The following is a 19,497-nucleotide window of genomic DNA, read 5'->3' as shown; positions in this document are numbered from 1 at the left end:
GTGAGGCCATGGAGTGATTTCAAAAGAAGGATGAGAATTTTGAAATCGCTTAACCGGGAGCCAATGTAGATCAGCGAGCACAGGGGTGATGAGTGAATGGGACTTGGTACGAGTTAGGACACAGGCAGCCGAGTTTTGGATGACTTCAAGTTTACGTAGGGCAGAACGTGGGAGGACAGGAGTGCATTGGAATAGTCAAGTCTAGAAGGTTATGCTGATAGATTTAGATGAGGAAAGATAGGAGGAGGTTCCAGTGGAGCAGAAATGTCGACATGGACTGGTTAGGCCGAATGAACTGTTCCTGTGTCGTATATCTTATATAATCCTATGTAAAGGTAACGTTTTTTGCCTGTACTAATTTCAATGTAAACTTCTTTACATTGTTCAATTTTAGATTGTATTGACACAGTGTTGAACAGCCGGTGTGCCCGCCCTGCCACCCACCCTCCCACACTCCCACACCCCTTGCCCAGGTGCACCTGCCCAGGGACTGACAGCGCCGTCCACCCTCAACTTCCGGACCGAAAGTTACATTCCAAACCATCGACGTCAGAAAGCCCCGCCCTCACTCCAAACGATTGGTCGGGAATCGCCCAATCGGCAGGCAGCAGGCTGCGGATGCCTCGGCTCTGATTGGCCAGAAGGTGTTGCCAATCCCCGAAAGCTGAGCCTGGCGCTTCCGCTGGATTGAGGCAGGTTGTCTTGTGCAGGATGGTGGCAGTGGGAAGGTTAAGTGAGGCTGGCCTGTAACCTGGGAAAGAGAAAAGGAGAATCCTGATGGACCAACACTGCAGAATAACGTTTGATTCAAAAGCTAGTGTCACAAGCGTTCTTTTTATTGGCTGTTGGCAGTAATTTTTGCTGCTGTGAAATTTTGCACAGACGAGTTGGTAACAGATCAATAAGGGGCAATTATGAAGGATGTCGAGTTAAGAGGCATGTTCTCTGCGCATATTATTCTCATCCTCTCTGTCGTGTTTGCCACCTATGTTCCCCCTTTATTTTTGGATGACTTTTCTGTAATTGGAACCCACCTGCTGTGGTTGTGTGTTTGCTCTGCCACTGTTGCTGCTGTTACCATTGTTTTGTATTCATTGCTGGAAACCAACCCTACCTCTAGTAAAAAGAATTCCTTCAGTCACAAGGTAAGATTGTGATATATGCTTCGCACATTTTTGGCTGCTGTACACTTTTTAAAATTTTAAATGATCTGTATTCACTGTTGTGTCTTTTCTTCAGGTCACTAAGATCTCCAGGTCCTGTTTCTTGTTCTTTACTTCCTGCTTAATGTTTCATGGAGTTATAGTTTTATATGGAGCACCACTACTCGTGTAAGTATACAATGAACTGGAATTCTACTAAGACTCATTCCCAAGGGTACTTTTGGTTTGCACACCTGTGTAAGACCCCAATTTGTGTATATAAAGGGCGTAACACCGGATGTAGGTAGGTGTACTGGATGAATAAAAGTCATTTGAATCAATATCATTAAAAATAGCAATGCAGATTAACAAGGCCAGAACAAATGGAAAATAAGTACTGGAGTTTATTTCTAGAGGAATAGAATTTAAAAGCAGAGAGGTTATGTTAAACTTGTAGAGAATCTTGGTTAGACTGTGTTTAGAGTCCTGTGTGCAATTTTGGTCTCCATATTACAAAAAGGATATTGAGACACTGGAGAAGGTACAATTATTTTTTTTAATGATAGTTATAACCTCTCAGTTCTGGTATCAGGAAAGATTGAACAGACTGAGGCTCTTTTCTCTAGGAAAGAGGAGGCTGAGAGGTGACCTAATAGAGGTCCTTAAAATTATAGTGACAGGGGATTCGATTGTAATAGGAATAGATAGGCATTTTTGCGGCTGCAATCGAGACTCCAGGATGGTATGTTGCCTCCTTGGTGCAAGGATCAAGGATGTCTCGGAGCGGCTGCAGCGCATTCTGGAGAGGGAGGGTGAACAGCCAGCTGTCGTGGTACATATAGGTACTAACGATATAGGTAAAAAACGGGATGAGGTCCTACAAGCTGAATTTAGGGAGCTAGGAGTTAAATTTAAAAAGTAGGACCTCAAAGGTAGTAATCTCAGGATTTCTACCAGTGCCACGTGCTAGTCAGAATAGGAATTGCAGGATAGCTCAAATGAATACATGGCTTGAGGAATGGTGCAGAAGGGAGGGATTTAAATTCCTGGGACATTGGAACCGGTTCGGGGGAGGTGGGGCCAGTACAAACTGGATGGTCTGCACCTGGGCAGGACCGGAACCGATGTCCTAGGCGGAGTGTTTGCTCGTGCTGTTGGGGAGGGTTTAAGCTAAAATGGCAGGGGATGGGAATCTACACAGGGAAACAGAGGGAAGTAAAAAAGGGGCAGAAGCAAAAGGTAGGATGGAGAAAAGCAAGAGTGGAGGGTGGAGAAATCAAGGGCAAAAATCAAAAAGGGCCACATTACAACATAATTCAAAAAGGACAATGATTGATAGAAAAACAAGCCTGAAGGCTCTGAGTCTCAATGTGAGGAGCATTCATAACAAGGTGGATGAACTGACTGTGCAGATAGCTGTTAATGGATATGATGTAATTGGGATTACGGAGATATGGCTCCAGAGTAACCAAGACTGGGAACTCAACATTCAGGGGTATTCAATATTCAGGAAGGACAGACAGACAGGAAGGAAAAGGAGGTGGGGTAGCGTTACTGGTTAAAGAGAAGATTAACGCAATAGCAAGGAAGGACATTAGCATGGATGATGTGGAATCTGTATGGGTAGAGCTGCGAAACACCAAAGGGCAGAAAACTTTAGTGGGAGTTGTGTACAGACCACCAAACAGTAGTTGCGACGTTCGGGATGGCATCAAACAGGAAATTAGGGATACGTGCAATAAGGGTATAGCAGTTATCGTGGGTGACTTTAATCTACAGATTGATTGGGCTAACCAAACTGGTAGCAATATTGTGGAGGAGGATTTCCTGGAGTGTATAAGGAATGGTTTTCTAGACCAATATGTCGAGGAATCAACTAGAGAGCAGGCCATCCTAGACTGAGTGTGTAACGAGAAAGCATTAGTTAGCAATCTGGTCGTGCAGGGCCCCTTGGGGAAGAGTGAACATAAGATGGAGAGTGATGCAATTAATTCAGAGACTAGGGTCCTAAACTTAAAGAAAGGAAACTTCGATGGTATGAGATGTGAATTGGCTAGGATAGACTGGAGAATGATACTTAAAGGGTTGATGGTGGATAGGCAATGGCAGGCATTTAAAGATCACATGGATGAACTACAACAATTGTACATCGCTTTGTGGCGTAAGAATAAAAAAGGGAAGGTGGCTCAACCGTGGCAAACAAGGGAAATTTGGGAAAGTATTAAATCCAAGGAAGAGGCATATAAATTGGCCAGAAAAAGCAGCAAACCTGAGGAATGGGAGAAATTTAAAATTCAGCAGAGGAGGACTAAGGGTTTAATTAGGAGGGGGAAAATAGAGTACGATAGTAAGCTTGCAGGGAACATAAAAACTGACTGCAAAAGCTTCTATAGATATGTGAAGAGAAAAAGATTAGTGAAGACTAATGTAGGTCCCTTGCAGTCAGAATCAGGTGAATTCATAATTGGGAACAAGGAAGTGGCAGACAAATTGAACAAATACTTTGGTTCTGTTTTCACTAAGGAAGACACAAAAATACTAGGGGACCGAAGGTCTTGCGAGAAATCCTTATGTCAGGAAATGGTGTTTGGGAAATTGAAGGGACTGAAGGCTGATAAATCCCCAGGGCCTGATAATCTGCATCCCAGAGTACTTAAGGAAGTGGCCCTAGAAATAGTAGATGCATTGGTGGTGATTTTTCAACATTCCATGGACTCTGGATCAGTTCCTATGGATTGGAGGGTAGCTAATGTAACCCGACGTTTTAAAAAAGGAGGGAGAGAGAAAACAGGGAATCATAGACCGGTTAGCCTGACATCGGTGGTGGGGAAAATGCTAAAATCAATTATTAAAGATGTAATAGCACATCTGGAAAGCAGCGACAGGATCGGTCCAAGTCAGCATGGATTTATGAAGGGGAAATCATGCTTGACAAATCTTCTAGAATTTTTTGAGGATGTAACTAGTAGAGTGGATAAGGGAGAACCAGTGGATGTGGTGTATTTGGACTTTCAAAAGGCTTTTGACAAGGCCCCACACAAGAGATTAGTGTGCAAAATTAAGGCACATGGTATTGGGGGTAATGTATTAACATGGATAGACAACTGGTTGGCAGACAGGAAGCAAAGAGTGGGAATAAACGGGTCTTTTTCAGAATAGCAGACAGTGACTAGTGGGGTGCCGCAGGGTTCAGTGCATGGACTCCAGCTATTTACAATATACATTAATGATTTAGACGAAGGAATTGAAGATAATATCTCCAACTTTGCAGACGACACTAAGCTGGGTGGCAGTGCGAGCTGTGAGGAGGATGCTAAGGGGCTGCAGGGGGACTTGGACAGGTTAGGTGAATGGGCAAATGCATGGCAGATGCAGTATAATGTGGATAAATGTAAGGTTATCCACTTTGGTGGCAAAAACAGGAGGCAGATTAGTAAAAGGGGAGGTGCAAGAGACCTGGGTGTCATGGTACATCAGTCATTGAAGGTTGGCATGCAGGTACAGCAGGCTGTAAAGAAAGCAAATGGTATGCTGGCCTTCATAGCAAGGGGATGTGAGTATAGGAGCAGGGAGGTCTTCTGCAGTTGTACAGGGCCTTGGTGAGGCCACACCTTGAATGTTGTGTACAGTTTTGGTCTCCTAATCTGAGGAAGGACGTTTTTGTTATTGAGGGAGTGCAGCGAAGGTTCACCAGACTGATTCCTGGGATGGCAGGACTGACATATGAGGAAAGACTGGATTGGCTAGGTTTATACTCACTGGAATTTAGAGGAATGAGAGGGGATCTCATGGAAACTTATAAAATTCTGACAGGACTGGACAGGTTAGATGCAGGTAGAATGTTCTTGATGTTGGGGAAGTCCAGAACCAGGGGTCACAATCTAAAGATAAGGGGTAAGCCATATAGGACCGAGATGAGGAGAAACTTTTTCACCCAGAGAGTTGTGAACCTATGGAATTCTCTGTCACAGAAACATGAGTCCAGTTCGTTGGACATATTCAAAAGTGAGTTAGATATGGCCCTTACTGCTAAAGGGATCAGGGGGTTATGGAGAGAAGGCTGGGTTGGGGTACTGAGGTTGCATGGTCAGCCATGATCTTATTGAATGGCGGTGCAGGCTCGAAGGGCCGAATGGCCTGCTCCTGCACCTACGTTCTATGTTTCTATGAAGAAGTTTGATAGGGCAGATGTAGAGATGATTTTACTTGTGAAGGATTCTAAAACTAGGGATCATAAATATAAGATAGTCACTAATAAATCCAATAAGGAATTCCGGCAAAACTTCTTTACCCAGAGAGGGGTTAGAATGTTGCACCTGCTACCAAATTAAGATGAATAGCTTGGATGCATTCAAGGGGAAGTTGGCTAAGTACATGAGGGAGAAAGGAATAGAAGGATATGCAGATAGGATGAGATGAAGTAAGGTGCAATGGGACTCGGTGGAGCATTAAAAAAAAATGGCATAGAGCGGTTGAGCTGAATGGCCTGTTTCTGTGCTGTAAATTCTATGTAAAAGGAAGGAAATGTATCTCTTAGATGTGATATGCACTGAAGAATTGAAGATGCAGGAGAAACCTGATATAGGCTATTGTCATAAGAAAGTAAGAAATAGGAGCAAGAGTAGGCCATAGGGCCCCTCGAGCCTGCTCCACCATTTAATCTGATCATGGCTGATCCGATCATGGACTCCGGTCCACTTCCCTGCCCGCTCTCCATAACCCCTTATTCCCTTATCGTTTAAGAAACTCTCTATTTTTGTCTTAAATTTATTCAATGTCCCAGCTTCCACAGCTCTGAGGCAGCGAATTCCACAGATCCACAACCGTCTGAGAAGAAGTTTCTCCTCATCTCAGTTTTAAATGGGCGACCCCTCTAGTTCTAGTCTCTCCTATCAGTGGAAACATCCTCGCTACATCCACCTTGTCAAGCCCCCTCATAATCCTATATATTTCGATAAGATCACTTCTCGTTTACCTCTCAGACATTCAAGTTTGCAGATGACACTAAACTGGGTGGCGGTGTAAGCTGTGAGGGGGACGCTAAGAGACTGCAGGGTGACTTGGACAGGTTAGGTGAGTGGGCAAATGCATGGCAGATGCAGTATAATGTGGATAAATGTGAGGTTATCCACTTTGGGGGCAAAAACACAAAGACAGAATATTATCTGAATGGTGGCAGATTAGGAAAAAGGGAGGTGCAACGAGAGCTGGGTGTCATGGTACATCAGTCATTGAAAGTTGTCATGCAAGTACAGCAGGCGGTAAAGAAGGCAAATGGTATGTTGGCCTTCATAGCTAGGGGATTTGAGTATAGGAGCAGGGAGGTCTTACTACAATTGTACAGGGCCTTGGTGAAGCCTCACCTGGAATATTGTTCAGTTTTATTCTCCTAATCTGAGGAAGGATGTTCTTGTTATTGAAGGAGTGCAGCGAAGGTTCACCAGACTGATTCCCAGGATGGCTGGACTGACATATGACGAGAGACTGGATCAACTGGGCCTTTATACATTGGAGTTTAGAAGGATGAGAGGGGATCTCATAGAAACATACAAGATTCTGACGGGACGGGACAGGTTAGATGCGGGTAGAATGTTCTCGATATTGGGGAACTCCAGAACCAGGGGACACAGTCTTGGGATAAGGGGTAGGCCATTTAGGACTGAGATGAGGAGAAACTTCTTCACTCAGAGAGTTAACCTGTGGAATTCCCTACAGCAGAGAGTTGTTGATGCCAGTTCATTGGATATATTCAAGAGGGAGTTAGATATGACCCTTACGGCTAAGGGGATCAAGGGGTATGGAGAGAAAGCAGGAAAGGGGTACTGAAGGAATGATCAACCATGATCTTATCGAATGGTGGTGCAGGCTCGAAGGACCGAATGGCCTACTCCTGCACCTATTTTCTATGTTTCTAATGCACTTATACAGCTCTGGAATACATTTGCTGCTGTTAAACTTCTGTTATTGACAAGGGCTATAATGCAAATTACTTTTTGTTTTCCTATATTTTACCTAATTCATCTGACATTTCAGATTGTGTCATGGCTCAGGTACTGCCACTCCTGGAATACTTTTTTCAGATTTGCTTATTCCCCTCCCCCACCCCCAGAATTTATTTGAATTATTGCAAAGGATGCCAGGAGCATTTTGACATTTATGAACATACAAAAAAGGATAAGAAAAGACTGAGAACCAGCAATGCTCCCTCCTTTTAGCTAGTGATGCAACTCTGAAGGGAGGCCAAAAAAAATACAGAAACAAAATCTGCACCTAATTTTAAGCAAGTTTGGGTCATTGTTTGTCTTGGGTTATCAGAGAATCAAGCAAACCACAGAAGATGGTTTTTCATGATGCATCACTATTTAAGCAACTCGACTCTCTAACATATATTCAAAAAGGAGTTAGATGTAGTCCTTACTACTAGGGGGATCAAGGGGTATGGCGAGAAAGCAGGAATGGGGTACTGAAGTTGCATGTTCAACCATGAACTCATTGAATGGTGGTGCAGGCTCGAAGGGCCGAATGGCCTACTCCTGCACCTATTTTCTATGTTTCTATTTTATATGTTCCAATGTGTTTAGGAAATAGGACTGTTCAGGGACGGTAAGACCATTTCAGTCCATCTGGTCTCAAAGGTCTCGGATGTCATACTCCATTTTATCTATCTTGCCTTTTAGTAGACTTGTGCGGCAAAAATATATCCATCACCTCCTTCAAATTTATAATATCGTTCACTTTCATTGCTCAAAGTAGACTATTCCAAATATTCACCACTTGCTGTGTGAAGAAGTTGGATTTTAACTGTTTATTCACCTCCTGGTCTAAGCTTGAATCTGTGTCTCCCTGTCCCAGAACTTGTTAATATTGAGCTTATCTATTCCCTTTAATATCTAAAATGCATCAATAAGATCACCTATAAACTGCCTTTTTCCGATGTAAACATCTTCAGTACCAATAATCACTGTTCAATGCATAGGTGCCCAATCCTATTTATAAAAAAAAATGAATCGCCTTCGTTTATACTGCTTCCAAGGACAGGATGTTTTTATTTTCTCCTTTTTCCCGCAGATGGGGTGAACCTGTGCTTTGTATGTGCAAATGCTAACTTGCAGAATTTGTGTTGTATCCCATGCTAAGATTCTTTTTCACTGCTGCAGTATGTGCTGGTGATTGTAGGGTGTTTTCCACTAAATCTCCCAGATCCCCCATCTGCCTTTCCCGTGGACTGTTCCCATTAGTTTTGTATCTTTACTATTTTGTTTCCCTTCCACATCTTCATGACTTTGAATTTCTATTCATTTAGCAACATTTCCCACTTTTAGGCCCAAGCTCCCAGCCATCCCAATACTAATGCAAATGGTCTAATTGTTTCATATTCGACCCTTTCAATTTGTTTTCATCAGCAAACTTACATGCCTTTGTTCCCTTTTCCACAAAATAATTATTATACGTCAGAGATAACAATGGCTCGAGCCATGTGGGACCACGCTAGTCCTTGTATGTTAATGTTCCCTTAATAACTAACCTTTACACCCCCCCGACTCAACTAATTAGGTATCTATTTTGTGCCTTTCTATCAAGTAAAATAGCACTATGCCAAAGGCTTTGCTGAAATGTTATTGTTTTAAATCAACTGAGTTCTCTTTGTGAAATGGCTGCATTATAACCCTGCAGAACCCCAGAGTTGCTGAGTAAGGTCTCCCATTATACTGTATTTCTTCTGATGCCTCACTATTAAGAACATAAGAAATAGGAGCAGGAGAAGCCATATGGCCCCTTGAGCCTGCTCCGCCATTTAATACGATCATGGTTGATCCAATCGTAGACTCTGGTCCACTTCCCTGCCTGCTCCCCATAACCCCTTATTCCCTTATCGTTTAAGAAACTGTCTATTTCTGTCTTAAATTTATTCAATGTCAAGGTGCTTTAGTCATGGATAAATTAGAATGTCCAGCTCACGGGTCGATAATTCCTTGGGTTATCCTTCTGTCCCTTTTTTAAATGTAAATTGAGTGGAACTAGTTGGTTTATTCTGGTGAATCAAATCCAATTGAGATGCCCCATCCTGCCTTCGTGCACCTCCAAATAATTGCCGACAGAATGGTATTCAGAGGCTTGCGTACACTTTCAACTGGGGCCTTCTATGGTATGGAGAGACATACTGAGGGAAGGAAAACGAAACATAATTATTGTTTCAGATTAACCTTAGTTCCTTTTACTTTATTCACAAGCTAATCTAAATTTTGTAAATTCACTTTGGACTCTTTCTATCAATCACGTTCCCATTGATAACCAAACTGACTACCCGCAGGTTATGGAGAAACGTGTTATAGTTTGGGCTATCTTCAAATATCTTTTCTTGTGCCCAGCGCAAAAGGTCCCTTCCATAAGCAAGCCCCCACTCACTGTGCCTGATAACTTATGTCTGATAATGTAGCATTCCTGGGACACACCACACTCCTGCATGATAGTTCTTCCCAGTTTCAGTGAATGGATTCGGGGAACATGAATCTCAAAATTCGGGTGGTCTTCGGAACACTTTGCTGGCCCCTATTTTGTGTTTGCAGTGAATAATGTCTAGTAAGTACTTGACTATGAAGCTACCAATTGTAAACTAGTTTTGTATTTTACAGGTCCTTCAGGGAGACTTTTTTGTTTGCAGTTCTATTATCTACCTTTACTACACTTCGTTGTCTATGTATGCTGGGACCCAATGTACCGGCATGGATACGTGTCTTCAGTAAAAACGGGTAAGCAATGGAGAGTGTGTAGACTTGGTGTTGTTTCAATCTTGCGCTTTTGCAGGAAAACTGAACTAAACAGTGAAAATGTGAATTCAGCTGGTAACCCAATATATCCAATAATCTGATTTATTCTTTGCTTTGTAATCCTATGAAATCTAGTCCGATTAATGTGAAATAATATGTATAAGTTTTTGCAAGCTGTGGTATATGATTTATGCAGTAATTATTAAGAGTTTTACCAATTGGTCTACTATTATAATTACAGCATCTGTATAATTTTTCCTCACTAATTGGAGGCACATATTATTTATGTATCAATGAGTGTTAACAGACTATTTGACCACAGCTGGAGAGTACTCCATTACACCTTGTGCCTTTATAGATGGTAGAAAAGCTTTGGGGAGTCAGGAGGTGAGACACTTGTTGCAGAATACCTAGCCTCTGACCTGTTCTTGTTGCTACAGTATTTATGTGGCTGGTCCAGTTAAGTTTCTGGTCAATGGTGACCCCCAGGATGTTGATGGTAGACATTTCAGCTATGGTAATGCCGTTGAATGTCAAGGGTGGTTAGACTCTCGTTTGTTGGAGATAGGCATTACCTGGCACTTGTGTGGCACGAATGTTACTTGCCACTTATCAGGCTGCATGCCGGCATGGACTGCTTCATTATCGGAGGACTTACGAATGGAACAGAATGCTGTGCAATCATCAGCGAACATCCCCACTTCTGACCTTGTGTTGGAGGAAAGGTCATTGATGAAGCAGCTGAAGATGGTTGGGCCTAGGACACTGCCTGGATGAGTGCAGCTCCAACAACAGTCCAGAAGTTTTACACCATCCAGGACAAAACAGCCCGCTTGATTGGCACCCCAAAATAATCTAGGCTGACACTTCAGTGCAGTGCTGTGGGATGCCACGTTAAACCGAGGCCCCGTCTGCTCCCTCAAGTGGACATAAAAGATCCCATGGTACTATTTCGAAGAAGAGCAGGGGAGTTATCCCGGTGTCCTGCTGCTATATAAATCTAAGTCTTTTAAACATTCACTCCCTCCACCACTGGCGCACTGTGGCTGCAGTGTGTACCATCTACAAGATACACCGTAGCAACTCACCAAGGCTTCCTTGACAGCACCTCCCAAATCCGCGACCTCTACCATCTAGAACGACAAGGCAGCAGGCGCATGGGAACGCCATCACCTCCTAGTTACACACCATCCTGACTTGGAAATATATTGCTGTTCCTTCATTGTCGCTGGGTCAAAATCCTGTAACTCCCTCTCTAACAGCACCACCACCTTCTCAAGGGCAATTAGGGATGGGCAATAAATGCTGGCTTTGCCAGCAAACGCCCACATCCCAGGAATGAATTTTTAAAAAGTAATTAATATGACTATACTACCAAGGTAGGTTGCAAAGTATTTTGGGACATCCTGGTAAGAAGCACTTTATAGCAGACTCTTTCTGGATAAAAGAGTGCAAGTCCACTTAGTGGGGGGGCTGAAATTTGGGAAAAGGAAATAATAGACTTGTTAAACAGTTACTTCCCCACTTGTAGGTGAAGTGGCCAAAAGGTAAATGATAGATCAGCCAGTTTAAATGGGGCTGTTCTTGAGAATGTTGTATTTGTTTACACATCAGACAGTTTCTAATACTTTTTTGTGTAAACAGCTTGAAGACAGTTTACATAAGCAGAGTAAGTCCCTATTCGTAGCTATGATTGGATTATCATCGTTCAGACCTATCAATCAATCCTGATCCCAGCAAATTGCTTACTGAATAATAAGTAAGATGCGAACTATATCTCCTATCATATTGAACAGCTAGAATGTTTGGTTTAGTCTACGGTTCTAGATTTATATACAGATACAAATAAAATAATGCACAGAAGAAAAAAGACCTGGGCATTACTCTACACAGCCACAATATCTGATTAGAATTGAAAATGGTCCGCAAGGGCTTCCCCTTTTTAGAAAGCTGTCTCATAGTCTGTTGTCATGTAATTGACCCTTCTGATAAAATGGTCTTGCTTTTCTTTCCTTGCTTGTAGTCATTTGATCAGACGTTACAAATAGATTAGATGAGTCATGGAGCCTGGGTGTCTTCACCAGGACTAAAGATCCCTGGAAACTTCCCCTCTTTATATCGGTTAATGCCTTTGAAGACATTGCTGCTAACTGCTCATAATCAAAGGTGCAATAGCTTAAAATGGTCCGATGGAATGCTAAGGGAGAGTTAAACACACGGGGGGGTGGGAGGATTTTAACGGGTGGTTTGGGGACGGGTGGCTACTTAAAATAACTGAATTTGCAATCACGACCACAACCCAACTCCAATGCGCTCACTTCCGTTTAACGGAGGAGTGTTTGGAAGTCGGGACTATAATTAGTGCAGGCTCACGGGTACTTATTGCTGCAATTAACATCCTTCATAGACATTAATGGGTTCTTTTTGCATTGTATTTTATTTGGGTGTCAATGTAACCTGACCAGCACGGGTTTTCTGGGCCGTGGGAATCTGACCAGTGAAACGGAGGCGAGATTGAGCTGCAGTTCAGGTGGCTATTTTATTCAGATTGCCCCATCTGAATAAAAGCTCACCTACTGCACCCGGTGTCACAGTTCCCTCTGGCAAGCGTTTGACAGAGAGCTCTTATGTGGATGCAGCTCTTTCTAAACTTTGGAGGCTTTCAAACTGACAATAGCAGGACGGGAGGCGTGTTGGAGGCGATGTGTTCTGAAAACACATCAGAAACAGAAGAACATCTCTATTGATGGCAGTGGTGTGGGGGGAATCGCGTGAGCATGGGAGAGGTGCACAGGGGAGAGGCCGAGGTTGAAGGAGGCACTACCCACGTTGCTGGGTTTACAGACAGGACTTCAACTTCCTTGACGTCTCGAAAGAGCAGTGCTTCCGCAGACTGAGGTTGTCAAGTGGTGGCTAACATCTGCAACATCCTAAAAGACGATCTGCTCCCTGCTGGACCTGGCGGACGCGTACTCAGTGGCTGTGAAAGTCGCCACCGCCCTCAATTTCTTTTTTTTGCCTCTGGTTCCCTCCAGGACACTACTGGAGACATCTTGAGCGTCTCGCAGTCCATAAATGCATACGGCAAGTGTCTGATGAATTGTTTGCTGGGGCTGGGACTGGGAGTTATGAAACCCCCACCCCCGTGATGACAATAGCCAAAATGAGCAGGCACTCTGTTTCGCGCCTCTGTCTGGATTCCCACAGATACAGTGAGCCATCAGTTGCACACTCGTGGCAATCCGAGCACCATCACAGCAGCCAGGAGTTTTTATAAACCGCAAAGGATATTCATCCATCAATGTGCAGCTGGTGTGCAACCAGGAGAGGTTTCTGCAGCCAGAGGTATGTGCCAGATTCCCTGGAATCTATCTTGATGCATTCTGACTGTGGCAGTCTAACATTCCAGATATTATTGTTCCAGAAAGTAGACTTGAGGGCTGGCTCTTGAGAAACGAGGGATGCCCCTCTTCAAACTTGGCATATGACATCTGTGAGGAACCCCACCAATGAGGCGTAGGAGCACTACGAGAGCCACATGACCATCAGATGTGTCATAGAGCAAGATATTGGAATGTTGAAGATGCGTTTCAGGTGCTTAGATAGGTTCAGCGGCGTGCTGTGGCACCCGCCAGCCACCGTATCCAGAATCGTCGTGGTGTGCTACGTCCTGCACGCTGTTGCGCAGCAGAGAGGATTGCAGGTCCATTGAGGAGAACATGGAGGAGGATGAAGATAGAGTACCCATCACCAGAGCAGTTGCTCACATTGCTCTCAGAGGTGCCTTAATATCGCAATGGTGCACCTAGTGTTGACTCACACAATAAAATATTAGAAATGAAATCCTGAGGCCTGCTCCCACCACCAGAAACACCCCACCCCCTTATATTAAACTGTTCAACCACTATCCACCCATTGCACATCCACCCAATGGTTCCCATCATGTATTGACATTCATCATGAAACAAGTGAAAGGACGAGTTGGTACTCGGGACACAATAACGGGAAAGATGTAGAACTGCTGTTAATAACATTTATGTGGCATTATAAAGAAAGGAAACTTAACATAACATTTTGTCAAAAAATCCATGTGCATAGCTTTGGTGAATTACAATTGCTTTAACTTGGCGTCCTACTGCTTCTACATGGTGCAATCTGTGTGGCTTCAGTAGAGAGAGAAGCAGGCTCCTTCGATCCCAGCCCTGACTGCTGAGTTGCTTTTGGCCTACTACACCCTCTTGGTTCTGGAGCCCCCGAGAGTCCTGCCAAACACTGCTCCACCTGTGCAGGGACAGACTTGGCCTTCGGGAGATGAAACAGCATTTTGAGCACTGACTGGCGGGTGGGGTTGGTGGGAGCAATGGGTGAGAAATGGGAATGCTTTGAGTGGAGTTCCTACTTCCAAGTCCCCTTTCGTCATCATCTCTCTACTGGGCCAGCGCCATTTCACTCCTACCACTCAGCTGCAGACCAGCTTGGTGAAGATCACTGATGCGTTGCGAGGCCACGGATAAAGTATCGGTCATCCCTTTTAGGCAAGCATCGAAGTTGACATCTAAAGTCTGCACGGCCATGGCCTGCATGGATCATTTGAGAGCCGTGCTTTAAGCTCCGTGGAAGCGGCCACTCTCTCCATGGCAAACATTTTTGCCATTCTCTGTGCCACCAATCCACTAGTGATCAAGTTGTACTCTTCCATCCTTTCTGGTGTTGTGTAGTGTGTGCATGTAAATAAAAAATAAAAAATTATTTTTAAGATAGCTGTTTTAAGATCAATGGCAAAAGAACCAGAGAGGAGATGATTATTTTTATGCAACGAGTTAATATGATCTGGAATGGACTGCCTGAAAGAGTGGTGGAAGCAGATTCAATAGTAACTTTCAAAAGGGAATTGGACATAGAAATTTACAGCACAGAAGGAGGCCATTTCAGCCTATCGTGTCTACACCGGCTGACAAAGAGCCACACGGCCCTCGGTCAGCAGCCCTGAAGGTTACATATAAACCAATGAACAATGGCAGAAAGGCAAAGAGCACCCAGCCCAAACAGTCCGCCTCACACAACTGCGACACCCCTTACACTGAAACATTCTACACTCCACCCCAACCAGATGTGATCTCCTGGGAGAGGCAAAAACCAGATTTAAAAATCCAGGCCAATTTAGGGGGAAAGAAATATGGGAAAATTCTTCTCCGATCCATCCAGGCGATCGAACCTAGTCCAGGAGATCACCCTGGCCATATTCGATTCTCTGCAGTACTTGCCATTATATCTGCGCCAGCCAACAAGAAGTTATCCAGTCTAATCCCAATTACCAGCTCTAGGTCCATAACATTAAGTGCCCATCCAACCATCTCATAAAAGTGGTGAGGGTTTCTGTATCCACCACTCTTCCAGGCAGCGAGTTCCAGATCCCCACAACCCTCTGCGTAAAGAAGCCCCCCCCACCTCAAATCCCCTCTAAAGCTTCCACCAACCACCTTAAAACTATGCCCCCTCGTAATAGATCCCTCCACTAATGGAAATAGGCTCTTACTATCCACTATGTCCAGGTCCCTCAATATTTTGTACACCTCAATGAGGTCTCCTCTCAACCTCCGTTCCAATGAGAACAAACCCAGCCTATCCAATCTATCCTCATAACTAAGATTCTCCATTCCAGGCAGCATCTTCTGCACCCTCTAATGCAATCACGTCCTTCCTATAATACGGCGACCAGAACTGCACACAGTACTCCAGCTGTGGCCTAAGCAAAGTATTATACAATTTAAGCATAACCTCCCTGCTCTTAAATTTATGCCTCGCACAATAAAGGCAAGCATTCTGTATACCTTCTTAACCACCTTATCCACCTGGCCTGCAACTTTCAGGGATCTATGGATAAGCACTCCAAGGTCCCTTTTGTTCATCTACACTATTAAGTGGCCTACGGCTTAATGTGTATACCCTTTCCTTATTAGCCCTCCCAGTGTGTGTTCTCTGAATTAAATTCCATTTCCCGCCTGACCAGTAGATTGATGTCCGCCTGCAGCCCATGACTTTCCTCTTCATTATCAACTACACAGCCAATTTTAGTGTTGTCTGCAAACTTTTTAATCATACTCCCTATATTCAAATCTAAATCATTGATGTTGATCACAAAAAGTAAGGGACTCAGTACTGAGCCCTGCGGAACCCCACTGGAAACATCCTTCCAGTTACACAAACATCCATCAATCATTATCCTTTGCTTCCTACTTCCAAGCCAATTTTGGATCCAACTTGCCACTTTGCCCTGGATCCCATGGGCTTTAACCTTCGTGACCAGTCTACCATGTGGGACCTTATCAAAAGCTTTGCTAAAGTCCATATACACTACATCATACGCACTACCCTCATCGACCCTCTTGGTTACCTCCTCAAAAAAGTCAATCAGATTAGTCAAACACAATCTTCCCTTAACAAATCCGTGCTGACTGTCCCTAATTAATCCTTGCTTTTCCAAATGTAGATTTATCCTGACTTTCAGAATTTTTTCCAATAATTTTCCCACCACTGAGGTTAGGCTGACAGGCTTGATCCTTTCTCATTTCTTAAACAAGGGTACTACATTAGCAGTCCTCCAATCCTCCAGTACCATGCCCAAATCCAAAGAGGACTGGAAAATAATGGTCAAGACCTCTGCTATTTCCTCTCTTACTTCGCTCAACAGCCTGGGATGCATGTCATCCGGGCCTGGGGACTTATCTACCTTCAAAGCTGCTAAACCCCTTAATACTTCCCCTCTCACTATATTTATTTTATCCAGAATATCACACTCCTCCTCGATAGCAGTATCTGCATTGCCCCTTTCCTTTGTGAAAACAGATGCAAAGTATTTAAGAACCTTACCAACATCTTCCGCCTCCATACAAAGGTTACCCTCATGGTCTCTAATAGGCCCTACCCTTTCTTTAGTTACCCTCTTATTCTTAATATATTTACAGAACATCTTGGGGTTTTCCTTAATTTTACTAGCCAAGAATTTTTTGTGCTCTCTTTTAGCATTCCTAATATCCTTTGTAATTTTGCCTCTTAACTTTCTATATTCCTCTAAAGATTCTATAGTATTTAGCCATTGGTATATGACATAAACGTCTCTTTTTTTTCTTTATCCTCCCCTGTAAGTCCCTAGACATCCAAGGGGCTCTAGAATTATTGCCTTTTTTTTTAAAGGCACATGTTTGGCCTGAGCCTTCCGGATCTCCTCCTTGAAATCCTCCCATGTTCGGACACTGATTTACCCACAAGTAGCTGTTTCCAGTCCACTGTGGCCAAATCACTCCTTAACTTAGCAAATTTAGCTTTTTCCAATTCGGGACTTTTATTCCAGGCCTATTCTTGTCCTTATCCATAACCAACTTGAATCTGACTGAATTATGGTCACTAGCACCCAAGTGCTCTCCCACTAATACCCCTTCAACCTGCCCAGCTTCATTCCCCAAAACTAAATCCAAAACCACCCCTCTTGTGTTGGGCTTGCTACATACTGTCCAACAAAAGTTCCCTTGAATGCATTTCAAGAATTCCGCACCCTCTATACCCTTCACACTATATTTGTCCCAATCAATATTTGGATAGTTAAAATCCCCTACTATTACTACCCTATGGTATTTGGACTTCAGAGCAATTTGCCGACATATTTGCTCCTCTATCTCCCTCCCACTGTTTGGGGGTCTATAATACACGTCCAGCAGTGTGATCGCCCCTTTTTTATTTTTCAATTCGATGATCCCTCTAACATATCATCCCTCCTCACTGCTGTAATAGTTTCTTTAATCAGTACCGCAATGCCCCCACTCCCCTTTTTACACCCTCTATCTTGTCTAAAAATCCTGTAACCAGGAATATTGATCTGCCAAACCTGCCCCTCTTTCAGCCATGTTTCTGTAATGGTTATAATGTCATACTCCTAAGTATCTACCCGTGCTCTTAGCTCCTCCGCCTTATTCAATATATTCTTTGCATTAAAGTATATACCATTTAGCATAGGAAGACCTCCTTGCTTACTACTTACTAAGCCTTGTTTCCTCTATCTTACGGATTCGCTTTCTAGATTCTTGCCATCCAATTTCTGCTTTACTTCCTTCCCTATTGAATGTGTTCTCTGGCTCCCATCCCCCTGCCAAACTAGTTTAAACTCTCCCCAACAGCACTAGCAAAACTCCCCGCCAGGATATTGGTCCCGGCGCTGTTGAGGTGCAACCCGTCCGGTTTGTACAGGTCCCATCTCCTCCAGAAGCGGTCCCAATGCCTCAAGAATTTAAAGCCCTCCCTCCTACACCAACTCTTAAGCCACATGTTCATCCTCTCTATCCTTCTATTCTTGTACTCATTAGCATGTGGTACCGATAGTAATCCGGAGATTACTACCTTTGAGGTCCTAGCCTTTTATTTTCTTCCTAGCTCCCTGAATTCTGCCTGTAGGACCTCATCCCTCATTTTACCTATGTCGTTGGTCTCGATATGGACCATGACCTCTAGCTGTTTACCCCGCCCCACCCCCAGGATGCCCTGCATCCGCTCTGTGACATCCTTGACCCTGGCACCAGGGAGGCACCATACCATTTGGGAGTCACGTCTATGGCCGCAGAAACACCTGTCTGTTCCCCTAACTATAGAATCCCCTATCACTCGGGCTCTTTTGTTCTTCGTCCCTCTCCCCTGTGTAGCTGAGCCACCCGATATCCACTTCTGAGTATCGCCCTCACCGACACTCAGAAGTGGATATCGGTTTGAAAGCGAGATGGACTCATGGGGAGACTCCTGCACTACCTGCCTAGCACACTTACTTTGTCTGGTGGTCACCCACTTCCCCTCTACCTGCATGCCTTTAAGCTGTGGGGTGACCACCTCTGAAACGTGCTATCCACATAGCTCTCAGCCTCACGGATGCGCCGTATTGGCTGCAGCTCTGAAACGCGGTGCTCGAGACACCTCCTGCACACGTGGTTGTGTAGGCCACGTGAAGCATCCAGGCTTCCCACATGCCACAGGATGTGCACTCCACGGAACTGAGCTGCCCTGCCATCCCTCTAGTTAGACTTATCTAGTTTAAAATCTAATTAAAAAGAAATAGAGAAAAGAGAGGTACTTACCAACTCACTTCACCGACCTCTGTGGCCTCCCGAACTCACCGACCTCTGTGGCCTCCCGAACTCTCGGACTTGTGACGTATACTTGAAAATGGATCAATTTACAGGGCTATGGGGGAAGAGCAGGGCAGTGGGACTAATTGGCTAGCTCTTTCAAAGAACTGGCACAGGCATAATGGACCGAATAACCCCCTTCTGTGTGATTGTATGATTGGATAAGGATAACGAAAGCAAGATTTCCAAGTTTGTTATGGAAGTGGAGAGGAAAAATTGAATCGGATTCAGGACAGTTTGGATCTCTTGGGAAAATTAGGGAAGGAATACCAGCTTAATGTAGACAAATGTAAAATAATTGATCTGAGGAACCAAATTGGAGAGTGTCTGTAGCATACTGATTAGAAAAGGAATCTGGGGGATTATTGTGCAAATGGTTGGCTACAGTGAAACATAGAAACATAGAAAATAGGTGCAGGA

The 19,497-nt window shown here is 44.0% G+C and overlaps 1 protein-coding gene across 1 annotated transcript in view; it reads left to right on the top strand.

Annotated features, from left to right (window-relative positions):
* Positions 1–660: 660 nt before the first annotated feature.
* pigf (phosphatidylinositol glycan anchor biosynthesis, class F) overlaps positions 661–19,497 on the top strand; it is a 64,831-nt gene continuing 45,994 nt past the window's right edge. The window contains exons 1-3 of the mRNA XM_070889362.1: positions 661–1,145; positions 1,240–1,331; positions 9,776–9,892. Of these exons, the coding sequence (XP_070745463.1) occupies positions 915–1,145; positions 1,240–1,331; positions 9,776–9,892 (440 nt within the window). The 5' untranslated portion in view covers positions 661–914. The remainder of the gene's footprint in view (positions 1,146–1,239; positions 1,332–9,775; positions 9,893–19,497) is intronic.

The sequence above is a fragment of the Pristiophorus japonicus genome, chromosome 9, assembly GCF_044704955.1.
Source record: "Pristiophorus japonicus isolate sPriJap1 chromosome 9, sPriJap1.hap1, whole genome shotgun sequence".
Classification (NCBI taxonomy): Eukaryota; Metazoa; Chordata; class Chondrichthyes; family Pristiophoridae; genus Pristiophorus; species Pristiophorus japonicus.
Note: the sequence above shows the minus strand (reverse complement) of the source record. Positions and strands in the feature narration are given on the sequence as shown.